Source organism: Lissotriton helveticus, chromosome 10, assembly GCF_964261635.1.
Source record: "Lissotriton helveticus chromosome 10, aLisHel1.1, whole genome shotgun sequence".
Lineage (NCBI taxonomy): Eukaryota > Metazoa > Chordata > Amphibia > Caudata > Salamandridae > Lissotriton > Lissotriton helveticus.
In genome coordinates, this window is record NC_136071.1 from 820,778,560 (window position 1) to 820,795,136 (window position 16,577).

Sequence of the window (16,577 nt, forward strand, 5' to 3'; positions counted from 1 at the left end):
ATAAGGTCCCTGGGACACTGGACATTTGGGGATGTAGGTCTGGAACAGGCATCAGGCGAGCTGAGAGAGGTGTTGCTTTCAGGCATTTTGATTTGGAAATTGGAGTGGGGCTGTAGAAGGCTGGCATCTGAGACATAGGAGGGGAGTGCCTGTGGGCATTGGAGTGGGGCTGGAGAAGGCTGGCATCTGAGACATAGGAGGGGAGTGCCTGTGGGCATTGGAGTGGGGCTGGAGAAGGCTGGCATCTGAGACATAGGAGGGGAGTGCCTGTGGGCATTGGAGTGGGGCTGGAGAAGGCTGGCATCTAAGACATAGGAAGGGAGTATCTGTGGGATAGAGATGCAGATCATGGACATCTTGGGCACTGAGGGAAGGAGCCTGGGGCTGAGGGAGCAGTGCATGGGGATAAATCTGGGAGGCATCAGGGGACCCGAAGGGGACACAAGGCTGCAGGATTCATGCAATGGGGGCTTTTGGATATTGGGAAGTGAGTACCTTCTGGCAGTCAGGGGTGAGAGCGCAATGAGGGTCATCTGTGGCATATAAGACAAAATGAGGGAGGCACTATAAAGGTAATTGCTGGTGTGTAGACAGTGAAGAGTCGCCTGAGGCACAGGTTAAGAGACATATTTGGGAAAACTGGTCTCAGCAAGAGGTCAAATAGAGGGAGCAAAGGATGGTAGAAGCACAGTCCTGTCTCGTTTAGGCCAAATAGTTTGGGTCTGGCTGTACAGTTATCACAAAGTATTAAGGGAAGTCGTAGGACACAGATGGCTGAATGGTCTGTGTGTATTGAAAGATGCAGCAGAGCGCACAGAATGGGTACATTAATAATAATAATAATATTAAAATCATTTATAAAGCGCCTGGTTACACTATATCAGTGTGTCCCCGCGCTGTGGATACAGTCCAACAAGGGAGCATGACTTCGGTAGCTCGGTAACACGAGGAGGTAGAGAGACCCCACTTACAAGAATTAGACTCTCGGGAAGAGGTGTGTTTTGAGCTTGAGGCGGAACCTTACTTCCGACGGTTCCATACGAAGTTCAATGGGAAGTTTGTTCCACAGTTTGCAGGCGAGGTACCTAAGTGAGCGACCTCCCATTCGCGCTTTATGGATGCGGGGGACATGGAACTACATACTTCCCAGTGATCTCCAATTGCGTATGGGGCAGTGAATGGTCAACAGTTTTTGTAGATAAATAGGACCTCTTCCTTGAGCGATGCGGTGTGTAATGCACATTGTTTTGAACAAAATGCGTTCCCGTATGGGAAGCCAATGAAGGGTCGACAAGGCCTGTTTCCCTGATGTCCCTCTAGACAGATTCAGGACAAGTCGGGCCGCCGCATTTTGAACACATTGGAGCTGTTGAATCCCTTTCTTGTTCAGGCCAATGAGTAGGGAATTCCCATAGTCCAGATGGGGGGTGACTAGGGCATGTATTAACATTTTCCTAGAGTTGACGGGAAGAAGGTCAAGGACTTTGGGTAAGGTTTTTAAAATGCCATAGCATTTACCTGACAGCCCTCCAATGTGCTGTCCAAAGGAAAGGTTGGTGTCCAAAAGGACGCCTAAATTCTTCACCATCCCTGAGGGGGTAGGTGTAGTTCCCAACTCAGCCGGCCACCAGGCCGATGTCCAGATAGAGGGGGTTCTCCCGATCACCAGTACCTCGATCTTATTTCCGTTAAGGCGCAGGCAGTTTTTATTCATCCAATCGGCAAGAGCCATAAGACAGGTGGAAAAGTTGGCTGCCGCCTCGACCTGGCTTTGGGCTAAGGTAATCACTAAATGTGTATCGTCGGCGTATGAAACAATATCCACCCCGTATGATTCCACAATTCGTGCAAGGGGCTCCATATAAAGGTTGAATAAGGTGGGGCTCAGACTCGAGCCCTGTGGTACCCCGTGCCTTAGCCATCGGGGGGTAGATTTGAAAGGAGGACAGTGTACTTGGAAGCTTCTATCCTTTAAAAATGAGCATAGCCACTTATGAGCCGATCCCTCAACTCCAATTTCTGTGAGGCGGGTCAGCATCGTAGTATGCGACACGGTATCAAACGCCGCACTCAGGTCCAATAGAACCAAGGCCGCTGTCTGTCCCTCATCCACTTTTTGCTGGAGAATCTCCGTAGAGAAAAGAAGGGCTGTTTCTGTTGAATGCCTGGCCCTAAAGCCAGATTGTGTCGGATGGAGAAACTGACCTTCTTCCATGAATTTCATAAGCTGGATATTTGCTATTTTTTCCACAACCTTTATACAAAACGGAAGAAGCGAGATGGGTCTGAGATTTTCCAGTTGCGATATGTTGAGGTTTGCTTTCTTTTTTAAAGGATTAATCTGGGCCCTTTTCCACTCATCAGGCACATGGCTCTCCTGAAAGGAGAGTAAGGCCATGTGACCAATATGATCAATTACAGTTTCTAACTGATTCCTAAAACTCTTGGGCGGGGCAGCATAATTGGGGGAGCCTGATTGAATACTGCACGCAATGCTCAGCAATTCCCGTCTAGAAGGAACTTCGAAGCAATCCAGGTGTATGTCCTCAGTGTGCTTCATGCAACTCTTCGGGTCACTTGTATACATGCCGGTCCCAACCGGGAAGGAGGCGTATATTTTCTCCACCTTTTTTTCGAAGTGGTCTGCAATCAATTCGCAGGCCTCCTCGGAAAAGGTGTCTTGGGCTACTATCCTGGTGGGAGCCGTGAGCTCCTTATATATAGTGAATAATTCCTTGCAGGGATTCTTCGCTGACTCTATCCTCTCCTTAAGGAATTCTCCTTTCGCTTTTCTTATCAGTTTGTGATACTTCCTCAAACTGTCCTTATATTGCTGTTTGAGAATTAATCCGTAATCTTTACGCCAGTTACGTTTTAGGGTTTTGCATATGGATTTGGCTGCCATAAGCTCCTTGTTAATCCATGGAGCAGTTTTAGTAAGCCTTACAGGGGCCTTGTTCGTCCATGGGGCCACTTTATCTAACACCTTCGCCATCCACTCTTCATAGACTTTCCAGGCCTCACTGAGGGTGTCACTACGCGGTGGAGGCTCTAGCATCAAGGCCAGCTTGAATGATTCCTGGGTAAATTTTTTCCAATTCCTGCGTTTGGGGAGTAAGGGTTGCCTCTCTTTCAGTTCCATCGAGCTGTATGCCACGGAAAACGGTACTAGGCAGTGGTCAGACCAGGGAACCCTGGTGGGGGGCTGAACATCCACTCCTTCCCAATTAGCAAAAATAGGGTCTAGCAGATGGCCCAATTGATGCGTGGGTGTCAGTGATTGAAGTTCTAGCATCAAGGGCTTCAAAGCGGTTATGACACCTTGCGCCTCTGTACAGCTTGCGCCCTCAAAGTGCATATTAAGGTCACCCAAAATGAGGAGCTTGCTATAGCGAAGTGCAGGCTGAGTTACCACCTCTACCAGGCTAACTATAAATTGAGTGGCCGTCCCTGGAGGCCGATAAATAAGAAAGCCATTATTAGTGTTTTTCAGGGAAACTTTGATCGAAAAAAATCCTGCCTCACTATTCGTAATGTTTACTGCATCTAGCACACACGCTAGGTCCCGTTTGTGAACCATCGCAATTCCCCCCCTCGCTGGGCCCCCCTGTCAATTCTTAGCAGGCCGTATGCTGGAGGAAGGGCTTCTAGGATCTCCGGGGCAGATGACTCGTCAAGCCATGTCTCTGTCAGAAAGAGCACATCTGGCTGGCCATCCGTTAATATGTCGTGGACTTTCAGTTTGTGCTTATTCAGAGAGCGACAGTTCAGCAGTATCATGCTAATAGTTTTGATTGTTTCTTCCTCCCCCCGTTACCACATGATGCTAAGGCATCATAGGCGCATTCCATACAACGGAAAGGCATTGTTTCCGCCTGTATCTTGTGCCTGCATTCATCTTTGACCTTGGGGCACCAGTTAAGCAGCTGTTCTCTGGTATACTGTGACCTACTTAGTCCTACGATGTTAACTTGGGCAGGGGTTCTGGCCGCGACTGGGCGCAGACGGGCTTGCCTTTGGCGCGCCGGCGGCGTGTCCGCTGCGCGGCCGTTGTGCTACCCGCATTAAATCAGGGGCAGGACAGCGCGACTAGAGCGCTACCCTGTTTCCTGGCGTGCCCGGAAGTGCTGGGCTGCTTCACCCTCCGCGAACAAACGCCCTCAAGGATGCGGCGGAACGGGGCGCGCCACAAAAGCAACAGTGAGGTAGATCACATTTAGCTTAACTTTAAAACAGGAATGTTAAAAAAGATTACATTTTAAAAACAATTTGCAGGACAAATGCGCGAGTCACCTGGGACCTCACGTACCAGGCAAAGCAGCTCACACCAAGTGGATGCGTCTGCCGCTGCCACAGATAGACCTGCATTGGTGGTTGGAAGCTCAATGTCTGAAGCAATTAGGGTCTGTGAGGACCGCAGATTGGGATAACGGGGGCAGTGCGGGGGCATAGAATGGAAACATTGCAGGTGCAATTGGGGATGGGGCAGAAGGGACATTCTACTGGCTGTTGCGGAAGTCAGGCAGAATGATTGGTGGCCTACGAACATTGTGAGGTAGCGAAGAGGTAGCATGTGTCGCAGAGTGAGCGTTGCATGAGAGAAATCAGGAGGCATAAGCCTCTGGGTACAAAGAGATACAACAGTGTACTCCGAGTGGGGATTTTGGGGAAGGAAAGGAAGGCACTGGGGGTGATTGCTAGCAGGGTACAGTGTCGGTTCCATCTGGAGAGGCAGGGTAAAGAGGGACAGGGGAGCACTTATGTGTTCAACAGATGAGACTTGTTTGGACTCAGGGAAGTGGCATTTAAGGATTACTAGAGGGAATGATTGGTGATGGATAAGTCATCTGTGGCACTAGCATAGGGCAGGAGGGCACAAAGGAAGCACCCCCCTAGCGGTAACTGAGGGACACGCAGGGGGCAGTCGTTAACCGGGGATGTTAACAGAAGATTTCATTGTGAGAACTGGGGGCACTTGAGAGCATCATGTGGGAAGACTTGCCACAATTAGGATGGGATTGTGAGCACAAGTAGCTTTGGGGTACAGAGCATCTGAGTGGGATTCGAGCTGGGTGTAGATGAACATTACATTATAGTAACTGTGATGATACAAGGGAAGGGGCCACCAAAGGGGGAATTTGGAAGTCTAGTTTATACAGAAGATTCCTACCTCAGATGGCATGGTGATTCCATAACTGCAGTCTTACAAAGACTTGAGACTTTTACCAACATTTCCAGCTTCCCCACTGCGGAACAGAGATCTTCGTTTGGGTGTTGGGTTTGTAGAAACGTCTACTTTCTGTAAACACTGAGCAGTAGAATCAATTCATAGAGTAATAATGCACAAAATAATTCACTATCATATAATGGACTTTCCACAGAAATCCAGGGCTATAATTCACCACAGATGCATAGCACAAAGAAAAAGTATGAGGATGCATCTCTCTACAGTGAATCATATACTTACTGTGCCAATGAAATGTTCGTCGAACAGGCAACACTGCCTGCATCGTGGAAGACAGTTACAACAGCAAATCATTTGAGTGCAGCTGATCAGGGTGGTTGGGGGGACGCGGGGGGGGGGGGTTGCTGGTTTGATGCCACTCCTCTGCATATTGATGGTATGATCTCTGAGAGGCAACTAAAGCTGCATCTAGCCAGAAACAAAATGCACCATTTTTGTGTTCTCTAGTTGTTCCCTCAATTACAAATGTTCACATTTTACCCCAAACCAAGAGGAGAATGTTTCAGTGTTAAATCCGTGACAATCTTTCGACCACACGTCTCATATGAAAGCTGCAATTTTGAGCAAATTGCACTAGAATGTCAATCTGATGTGTGGGACGGCTTTGTGAAATTCAGAACACTTGACAACCAAGAATACTCCAGAAAAGGAAAGGCCCTACAACAACTAGACCACAAATCTACACTGCAACTTGACAAGGATGGGGGCAATGTTGCTAGTAAACATGGCTGAGCTCCTACACAAACTTGATCATCAATGACTTTTAAAGTCACAGTATATGTCAAGAAGTAGCTTGGAATTTCAGAGATGGGGCATGACTGCGCCAGACCCCTGTGAAAACATAATCAGACGTGAATCTGGACGGGACTGGCAGCTTCTCCAAGCTAATGACTGACTCTTGCCTAGGGAAGGGGTAGACTGTATATCTGAACAGCTTTCCTTCATAGGTTTGTCCTGCTTATTAGCTGAGTTATCCTTAGATTATGTGCCTTCCTCGCCTGATTGTAGTTTTCAGCTATGCTTTCATGGTGGGGGACTTACAAATTGCATGCCTTCTTTAACTGCATGTAATTGCCTACTCCCATGAAGCAATGAAACACTACTACTGCACAAAATGACAACTGTGCCAAAGGTGGTATTCGTATTCAGTTAGAAATACCGAGAAACGATGCCTACCGTCCTCAACAGGGATTGTTACTCCGCAGTAATACCCCAATCAGCTGCACCTTCCCTCTTCCCTCTGTGGTGCAGGCGAAGGCTATGGTCATTTCCACTGATTCCTGGATACTGCCAGTGCTGCTAACAGTAAATCTTGCTATGAGAAGATGGCAGGCAAGGGACAGAGCTTTGTAGGGTGGGGAGGCAGGATCGCTGAACAACCATATGCAGAGAAACAAAGAAACAGTATCTTGGAAGCAATACCAGGACTCTTAGCAGTATAAACTAAGTGAGCATTATTCCGACTTTCCTATGCTGACTGGGCACCCCTTGCATTCTCTTTAATCCACCACTTTATTTTTTTTTTTTTTTTAAGTTTTAAGACCTTTATTGAGTAACAGTCGCAACTTACACAGCTCCTGGCCTACAACCCGGAGGCCGGCCGCTTCGATTAATCAAGGATGATGACTGATTCAATCTGGTACAACACAGCCTTTCAGCCGACAACCCGGAGGTCCGGCGGCGATATTACATATCCAAGTGTACCCAGGGCTGAAATGGAGGGGGGAGGGGGGGGGGAATAGGGGGAGGGGGAGGGAGAGGGGAGAGGAAGATACAAGGTGACAAGTGTATCTCCGTACTTCCCTGGTAGTAAGAGGTGACTTAATGTGGAGTACAGTGTACTATTCCGACCGCCCCCGTGCCCCTAACCCCCCTCCTAATTAGGTCTGAACTGAACCAAAATCACAACATCAACACCCCCCCGCCCCTCTCCCCGTGCCCCTCCGTCCCCACTCAGTGACTAGTAAACTCTGCGTCCTATCCCTGTCTCTAAACTGCTGCAGAGCACCACACCGGGCTCAGCGTTGTCGATCCCTTAGTCACCCCATCTACAATCACATCACTCAGTGCAGAGCTACCCCTCCTCTTCTGGCCGTGGGTCCTCGGGTACTCCCCCCAATCCCATCACATCTCCACCATCTGTCTCCCCATTTTCTTCACTACCCAGTCTTGTCCTATATAAGCCCCAGAAGTTTTTCGGTCGGCTGGTTGGTGGTAGAAGCTCGCTATAAAATTCTGATTGAGTACAACTATATAACATGTCATGCGCCCATCTTTTGACTGAGGGCAGTGGGCCTCTCATCCAGCACATCGCCAGTACCCGTCTGGCGATCAGTAATTCCATATCCGCAAGGCGCCTTACGGCAACCGGCAGCGGCCTGGAGTACCCTATCAGCGCCAGTGCCGGGTCTGGGGTCAAGTCTGTGCCCAGTATCCTGTTTAGCTCCACGTAGATGCCACACCAGTATCTGCTGATCCCCGGACACGTCCACGCCATGTGGAGGAAGTCCGCAGCTTGTGTTCGGCAACAATCACATTCCGCTGTGGCCCTAAGGCCGTATCTGTGTAATCTCTCCGGCGTGCAGTACACTCTCTGGAGAAATGTAAAATGTATCAATCTATGCCTGCCATTGAGAGATATTTTCTTCGTGCTCATGCAGCAGTATCTCCATAGTCCGTCGTCAATGGTGAACTGCAAGTCCCGCTGCCAGGCATCTCTAGCCTTCACAAACTGGTGTTCCCTGTGCTTGATTGCTGTTTTGTATAGCGTAGTTATCAGCTTCCGAGGAGACCCGGCCTTAATTACATGAGTTAGTTCCGGAACCTCCGGAGGCTCCGACAGGTCCGAGCCTAGCAATGCCAGTAGAGCACTGCGTACCCTGTGAAACTGAAACTTCACTAACAATGAGGCATGAGCGGCATTCGTTACCCCCTGACCCCACTCTTTGGCCCTCCCGTCCTTGAACATGTCTCCCATTGTGGAGATGCCCAGTTGGTGCAGTGCAAGTATGACGCCACCCTCCGTGAGTGGCGATACCCAGTGGGCCCACTCAACAAGCACATGAGGCGAGTACATGAGGGCTCCTCCCTGCTTCTGCAGTAGAGTATGCCAAGCGTGATTCGTGGACAGGAGTGAGTCCAGTATGCCAGTCCTGCGGTCTACCGGTCGGCAAATCGTAGCTGGGAGTGGCAGTGGTTCTGCGAACAGGCGCTCCATCCGTAGGTGGGGTATGCCATCATCCCCATGAATCCAAGTGTGAAGATGTGCCTCCTGCGCCACTCTGTAATACAGCTCCAGATCCGGGGCCGCCAAACCGCCCATTTCGTATGGGAGTGTCAGGACAGACCATTTAACTCAAGGCTGTTTGCCCGCCCAGGCCAACTTAACCATTAGCTGCGTCAGGACCTGGAAGAAGGCCTTCGACAGTACCATCGGTATGGCGTTAAATAAGAAATGAAATCTGGGGAGTACCACCATTTTCATAAGGGCAATGCGCCCCATGAGCGATAGGGGCAGTTTACACCACTTCTCAACGTTGTCTTCAAGTTTGCTGCAGGCCACTCCGTAATTTTCACGTAGCAGCGTCTCCGAGTCCGAGTGCAGCCTTATCCCCGGGTATCGGACCGAGTCTTCTGACCACAGGAGAGGGAACTCCATTTCGAATTGCCTGGTTATCGGGGTTAGCGGAAAAGCGATTTCGTCCAATTAACCTTCAAGACAGAGATAGCGCCGAAGCGCACTACTTCCCTCAGCATGGAGGACAGGTTGCGTTCCGGTTCGCGGACATATAACAAGGTGTCATCCGCGTAAGTCAATACCACTATCTTGTAGGATGGGAAGCTGACTCCCTCATGGCCGTGGTATTCGCGTAGTGCGCAGGCCAGCGGTTCCGCCACCAGAGCATAGAGCAATGGGGAGAGGGGACAGCCCTGTCTCGTACCTCTGCCAGTCTGAAAGGGGTCAGTAACCAGGTCCCCCAGAAGGAGTCGCGCCGTCGGTTTATAATACAGTGCCCCTATCATTTGCAGGAATGGCTCGCCCAGACCGAAACGCCGCAGCACCAGAGACAGGAAGGGCCATTCGACGGGGTCAAATGCCTTTTCCATGTCCAGGAAAACCGCGATCGCTCTTGTATCTTGCCGTACATGTTGCATGGTACCTAGGACCGTGCGAATATTATACGTCAAGTTTCTACTGGGTATGAACCCAGCTTGTTCCGGCGCCACCAATTCGGGCGCCAGAAGGGCAAGGCGGGTAGCTAGCACCTTGGCGTATATTTTGGTGTCTACATTCATCAACGAAAGAGGTCTATATGAGCCACACTCATTAGGCTCCTTCCCTGGTTTAAGTATGGTAACTATGAGGGCCTCTCTCATCGACGGCGGCATAGCCCCGTCCACGCAAATGTCATCAAATAACTTAGATAAGTGTGGGAGTAACTTATCTTGGAAGGCTTTGTAGAATGCAACTGTAGGGCCATCAGCTTCCGGAGCACTGCCAGATCGCATGCTAGCCAGAGCATCGACAATTTCGTCCTTTTCTATAGTGGCCATTAGGAATTCTTTATCAGAGTCTTTCAGCTGTGGTAAATCAATGTGGTCCAAATAATCACTCGCCTCCGCAGTGAGGTCTCCAACTTTGGCAGAGTACAGGTCAGAGTAGTATCTTCGAAATTCCTCTGCAATTTCCACTTCCTCCGACACCCTTGTGCCATCCGCTGTGCATAGTTCAGCAATCCGGGTCTCTCCTCTATCTCCTTTAATCAACCTGGCTAATAGCGAGCTTGGTCGTTCACCCTCCCCGTACAAATGCGCCGTGGCGTATTTCCCCATGTGTTGCACTTCCCTATCAGCTTCCTCGTGATATTCATGGGGTAGACCGCTGCCGGTGTTCAAGGGTCGCAAGTTGGCTTTCCAGCGTGGCCAGTCGCTGTCGGATGGATTTTAGTACTCCAGAGTGCTTAGACATAGCTACTCTCGGATAAATACCTTAAAGGCTTCCCAGATAGTCAGGAAGTTGTCCACCAAGCCTATATTTGCTTAGAAAAAAACATCAATCTCCTCTGCTATTTCCCCCTGAACACTGGGTCGAGGAGTGAATAAGGTGGGAAGCGCCAGGTGAACGGGGGTATAAATTTCCGAGGAGTCTTTAACACCAGCAGCAGAGGGGAGTGATCGGACAGTGTCCTGGGTAAAACTTTGCAGGAGCTTATCTGGGCAAGCATGGAGGAGGCCAACCAATATTCAATTCTTGTGTGTATGTTATGGTAAGCAGAAAAGTGCGTATACCCTCCTGGTCCCCTGTTCCCACTCCTCCAGACGTCCACCAAGTCCAGCACGGTGAGCGCCTGTTGCACCCCTAGAGCCGCCGCAGATGGCCTACGAACCGGTCCCGCAGACCTGTCTAGCGTAGGATCTAGTACTAAGTTTAGGTCTCCCCCCCATAGGATACGCGCTGCTGGATATGCGCGCGGTAATCTGACCACCTTGTGAAAGAACTCCGGGGAATCGTAGTTCGGACCATACACATTTATTATCAGCAGATCCAGTCCCTTCCCCTCACAGCGAGACAAGACGTATCTCCCCTCATAATCAGCAGCTAGAGTGGTCTGTGATAGTTTCGATCTAGGGTTAACCCAGGTTATTACTCCCCTGGAGTGGGTGGTGAAGCCCGCAGCTGCTGTGTGTCCCGCCCATCCCCTACTGAGTAGCAGTCTGCTCGCAAGCGGTAGGTGCGTCTCCTGCAGGAGAGCAAGATCTATATCATGTCGTTGTAAGTAGTGTAGCACCTTCCTGAGCTTCCGATGGTCATTAAGGCCACGCACGTTCCAAGTGAGAGCTCGGAGTGTAGTCGTGTGAGGACTGTCAGACATAGTGGGTGCAGTAGTCATGCTTATTATGTAGGCATAGCGTGTATAGCAGCTGTTCCTCCAGAAACATAAGTGGGGTTGTGCAATAATAAAAGAAACACAGAAAATTCCCTAACATATCCCCAAACAGAAAACTCTCTGTCATTCGATCCACCCCCCACCCACAGCAGACCCCCCCCAACCTGGCCTTGCCGATCCCGCTTCCAACCCACCCTCCCTCAATCCCAATACTCAAGATTGACGACTCAACGGAGTCAGTGTGGAGCAACTTGCACAGGGGCCGAGGTTGCCTAGCCTCCATCAGTCTATGTAGAAATAACGAACATCGTAGAGGCCACTTACGGCTCCCGTCAAAGCTCCATGGTCACATCAACCGATTATTCAAAGGATCATTAGTGGCACATAGACTTAACAACTAGCTGTGGTAATGTGGAAGAACTAGCATCACCTGGTCCTTGGAGGGCACACCTCCTTTAATCCACCACTTTTATGTGAGCAAACAAAACTAAAAAGTAAAGTTTTCATCACAACTGGCTTGATTTTTATGCTGCTGAACTTGTTGTTTCATTAGTCACTTTGAAATATTTGTGCCTTCAAAGAGGGAAGACCTGGTTTGGCAGTTCGGGCTGGACTGTTGCCATAAGGAACAGGGCCAAGACTGATTTGCATATGGCTGGATCTGAACTAGGGTGGCGAAGTGAGCTTAAGAACAGTGATGGATTCAACCCAGATCTGTGACTGTGGGTGAGTGTCTGACACGTTTCAGTGCTTGGTCCATCATCTCCTTGTGTTTACTTCAAAAAGGGAAGTGTTTGCGTAAGGGTTACATTTGTATGCTGCTGAACTTATTATTGTGTTACCAGTCACTTTGAAATATTTGCACCTTCGTGCACAACCCAAAGGGGCATAGGTGGACTAACCTGGATTGTTTGCTGCTACCTGTTGTACTTGTTATTGTTTTAACAATCACTTTGACATATTTGCACCTTCATGCACAAATCAAAGGGCCACAGTTTGATTGAACTGGTTGGATTTTTGTAACCTGTTGCACCTCATTTTCTTTGACAAGTCACTTTAAAATATTAGTACCTTCATGCACAAACCAAAGAAGGAATTGTTTGACTAACCTTGCTTCATTTTTGCATACTGCTGGACTTGTTTTGTATCATGCACTTTGAAAGTACTTTCACATTGATGCAAGAAGAAAAGGGTATTGTTTTACAAAACACGCTTGATTTTTGTATATTGCTGCACTGGTGATTATTTTTTTATGCACTTTGAATGTATTTGCACTTTTTCCATTGTTTCACCAACTACAGTTAGTATAGTTTCTGTCTTTAGGTTTTTGCTAATATAGTTTGTTTATATTCTTCATGTGCTATTTGTGGTGTTGTTTGCACTTTTCTATAATACATGTGCCTTGAATCTTGTAATTACCATTATTTATACTACAGACATGATAAATACAAACAGACAAACTTCTGCTTCAACGTTCTGAAGCATCTAAGCAGTTTTTATCCTCAGCCGTGTTGCCTGCCTGTTTTTTTGTCCTGCTTTTTAAGAAAGCCATGATGGCAGAAATTGAAATTACTTCCTCAGTTTTTTTTGTTTTTTTTTAAAAACACATTTTATTGACCGAAGATACATATGTATGCAAAGCTCTGTAACACAGAGTCAATCGCCATCATCATCGTCCTAATAGCTACCTCAGTGATTTACAGTAAATGATAAGAGAATAAAGAAAGTACACAACAGACCCCCCCCCCCCATCAACAACTCAGTTTATTTTAAGTACTAGAGAGGGCTTATTTTTGTGCACAATCCCTGACAGACGCAAGTGTGTTGCATGCTGATAATTCACGTCAATAGATTTCTATTGGAGCTGGCAGAATACTGAGTTATATCTTGTGTATTCCTTGTGTATGTTGTCAGTCGAGTCTGTAGATTGCAGGTTTGGGTTTGTCTTACACATTTTCAAATTATTTTCCCTCAATGTCAATTCTAATCAAGACACTATGTAGTTATTCTGTGTTCTTCAGTAATAGGCATTTCCTGAGACAGTTGGATCGCTCCTTAGCATTGTTCTGATTGCTGTCTCAGTGAAATAATCTGCTCTTGACAATGATGTTACAATTGGTGTAGCTTATATGTTAAGACTCTGCCTCACTTTCTTATTAAAACTTTGAGCAAGACAATATAGAGGCATTTCATTAAATGTTGGAGGTTTCAATTCAAAATATACCAGAGATTTTGGCGGTGGGGCAAAGTGATAGATGGTGGGCTGGGGGTGAGGGGCATCCATGTACTTGGCAAGGGGACCCCCAACCCCCAGGGTTTTGTTACGCCAGTTTGTTCATTAAAGAAAATGTGAGTGCATTGAAGTTCTGTCTAAATTTACTTAAGCGTTTGTTAAATTTTCTTCATAGGGCATTACAAATGCTTGAAGGATACCCACAGTTATATTACAACAGGTATGTATGTCTTTGAGAAAAATGTATTTTGGAAATATTTATAATGCCCTTTGTGGTTTATGACTGTTCTTTCATTATCTTAGATTTTTTGAACTGTTTAAAGCTAAGTTGGGCATCCTGGGAGAAAGTGAAGACGATGAAACTGTGATTGTAACCTTTTTAAACGTAAGTGCATTACTGTTTTTGCCCCTTCGCCATCCCTATAATTATGCCATCTGACCTTTTCCTGAAGAGAAACTACTTCACCTGATGGCATTATGAATTATTTTCCTTAGCTGATGGAAGACACAAAGGCAGATTTTACCATGACATTTCGGGAGCTCAGTGAGATCACCCAGGCCCAGCTAGAGGATCTCAGCATTTCCAAGGTACTCCTTCCTGACATTTGTGTGTTCAGTCTAACGCAACAAAGGTTTTCTAACACTGCAATATTACATTTTCCAAGTGCAATGTATTAAGGCTATCTGTGGGACTCTGTGGCATACTGAAAGAATATTTCAGGTTTTCTTCGCTCTATGCATTGCTTATATTAGATTTATTTGCTCTTAGCGTTCAAAGCACATCGGGCAGTTTGATAGCATCTGAATGGGCTGCACCATCTCTCTATGAAATTTGAACTTCCCTCATCTAGAAAATGTCCTAATTTGCTTTCATCTAACAAACTTTGGGAAAGCCAATTAGTCTCATCTACACAACTTAGTGGCTTTGTCTGTGTTTTTTAGCCATGTTGTGCAACAGCGTTTTGTTGTCCAAATAAGAGCATGAATCCTTGTATAGTTCTGTTGACCCTGTCAAACGTTCTGTTGTTTTGGAAACTCTATAATGAAATAATAAGATGAAGTTGCTTGAGAGAACTTGGTCTTTGTAAGGCGCAACCAGCTCGAGAGGCATCTCGGCACTGACAACACTGAAGCAAAAGAAAGAAACATGGCCTTCCAGGAAAATATCCACTTAGGACTGAGTGAACAGCCATGACTTCAGAAGCTGTCTGAAAGTAGTAAGGTTGGTAGTTTGCTTTAGAGCGAGCAGAAGACTGTTCAATGCCTTTGCCCAGAGAAAAGATGTACATCTGCCCCCCTAATTTGTACACTGAACTTTGGGATAGCTAGAGGATTATTACAGGTAGACCTCAACGTTCTCAGTGGACGGGATGGAACAAAATGATGAGATAGGAATTTGGGCCCAGTTTGATAATAGGCCCTGCGAACAATTGTTAAAACTACAAAAATAATCTGTTTATCAACAGGTAATTAATGGAGCTCTCGCAAACCCTCTGTGATTGAGCTTTGACAAGGGATTTGAAGTAACAGTGGCATTGCAGCATTTTGTACCACCTGTAGCTTCTGCATTAGATAGCGTGAGAATTTGGGAGTATTATATGATATGGCTGTGGGGCCTTATCGTGTAATACACTTGCAAAAACTGGTTTGGGTCAAATCAGGCTAATTTGTAAACCTTCAGCTCAACCCTGGGTAGCTGTGGCTTTGAGAAGCAACCCCTCACGAAAATACCTTCTGTAAGCATTTAACAGCACCAAACAATGAAATAAGAAAGTCACACAAGAGCATATTTTTATGAATTTTAGAGACTTTGATGATCAAAATCCACCAGGGGGTCCTGGAGATAGAGATTTTCGAAGCTATAAATACTTTTAAATGCAACAGCAAACAAGCATTGGTCAGCATAAAGTTTGTAAACTTTTCAAACGTTTGAAAGAATTAGTTCAGCAACTTCGGCCCAGCTTGGGCAACCAAATCTGACAGGATAGAGGTCTAGGCAGCCAGAGAGGATACTTCTGAAAGTTACCTGGCCACTAAAGAGTTTTTAAGCAAGTTCCAAACTTTACAGGACAACCAGCATAGACTATAATGTAGTGGTCCTGATGCTGAGGATACAGGCAAAAGATGCTTAAAGGATTCTCCGTCTTTGTGGTGTACTCTCGGTCCACGGGTGATGAGGTGTGACTTTGGCCACATAGATCGTGGCCCTCTACATTGCAGTTGCACGTCAGCTGATATTGGGGTACTGGTCACGCGGTCCTCTTTTCAAATCCGATGTGATCTATCGAGTAGGAAGCCATATTTATCTTAGGAAAGTGTGCGGAAGGGACCATGCAGTCACTAGCTAATGAGTTACTGGGTCCCCTCCCTTCTTGTGGCATGTTTCCTACAATGTGTGACATCTGGCTATCCCAGAGTGCACTATTCTACCCACTCTTAAAATGTCAGGACCCTTCTTCAGTCATCAGGAGTTTGGTAGCCTACCTTAGAGGTGTGGCTACCTGTGGGCTACACACACACTGGAAAACTAGTTTGGGGATGGGATTTCCCTTCCATGTCCTCGTCTGCAACTTGTCTGCAGGAACAAAAGGCATCCTGCTCAGGAGTATTGTTGCAGGCGACCCTTCAAAGGAGGCTTCTCCTTTGAAGGTCGCCTTTTGGGCTAACACACCGAGTGGCCTTCCTGGGCGAGGCGGTAACATCTCAATCTGCATCAACTGCCTTTTTTTCTTAGCCTGAAAGTCATTCATGCGTCTCCCCAGGCGGGCAGAAAGTTGTCTGTGTGCAAAGGACTTTGTGAGGCCCTGGACTAGCTGGACACAGAGTGTCTACTTTCTAAAAGTAGCTCACCTTTAAAAGTGACATACATTTCGACTTGGGTATCAAGTCAGATTTAATGCCACAATTAATTTGATACCTTACAGTGCCCAGTTAGGTAGTCCTATTCAGACGTTAGCCAGGCTGGAATGTCAGCCGGCAAACCCTGTGTTAGCCAATAGGGTTACTAACCTTTCCCCAGCAAAACAACAATTTCAAAGTGTTGCTGTTAAGGCATATCTAAAAGATGTATTTCTTACTTAACAATCCATAGCATCCTGCCATTGGTTTCCATAGGCCTTCCTTAGGGGAGACTTATATTTAGGGTTAAGGGAGTGGTCACTTTGCCACTGGTTTTAATAGCAGAGTCGAACTAGCAGTGAACACACTGCTC

The 16,577-nt window shown here is 47.1% G+C and overlaps 1 protein-coding gene across 2 annotated transcripts in view; it reads left to right on the forward strand.

Moving 5' to 3' along the window:
• LOC144784551 (protein nucleotidyltransferase YdiU-like) overlaps nucleotides 1-16,577 on the forward strand; it is a 319,919-nt gene that overhangs the window by 202,846 nt on the left and 100,496 nt on the right. For both annotated transcript variants that reach the window (XM_078663432.1, XM_078663433.1), the window contains 3 exons: nucleotides 13,542-13,586; nucleotides 13,670-13,751; nucleotides 13,862-13,954. In XM_078663432.1, coding sequence (XP_078519558.1) covers nucleotides 13,542-13,586; nucleotides 13,670-13,751; nucleotides 13,862-13,954 — 220 coding nt within the window. The remainder of the gene's footprint in view (nucleotides 1-13,541; nucleotides 13,587-13,669; nucleotides 13,752-13,861; nucleotides 13,955-16,577) is intronic.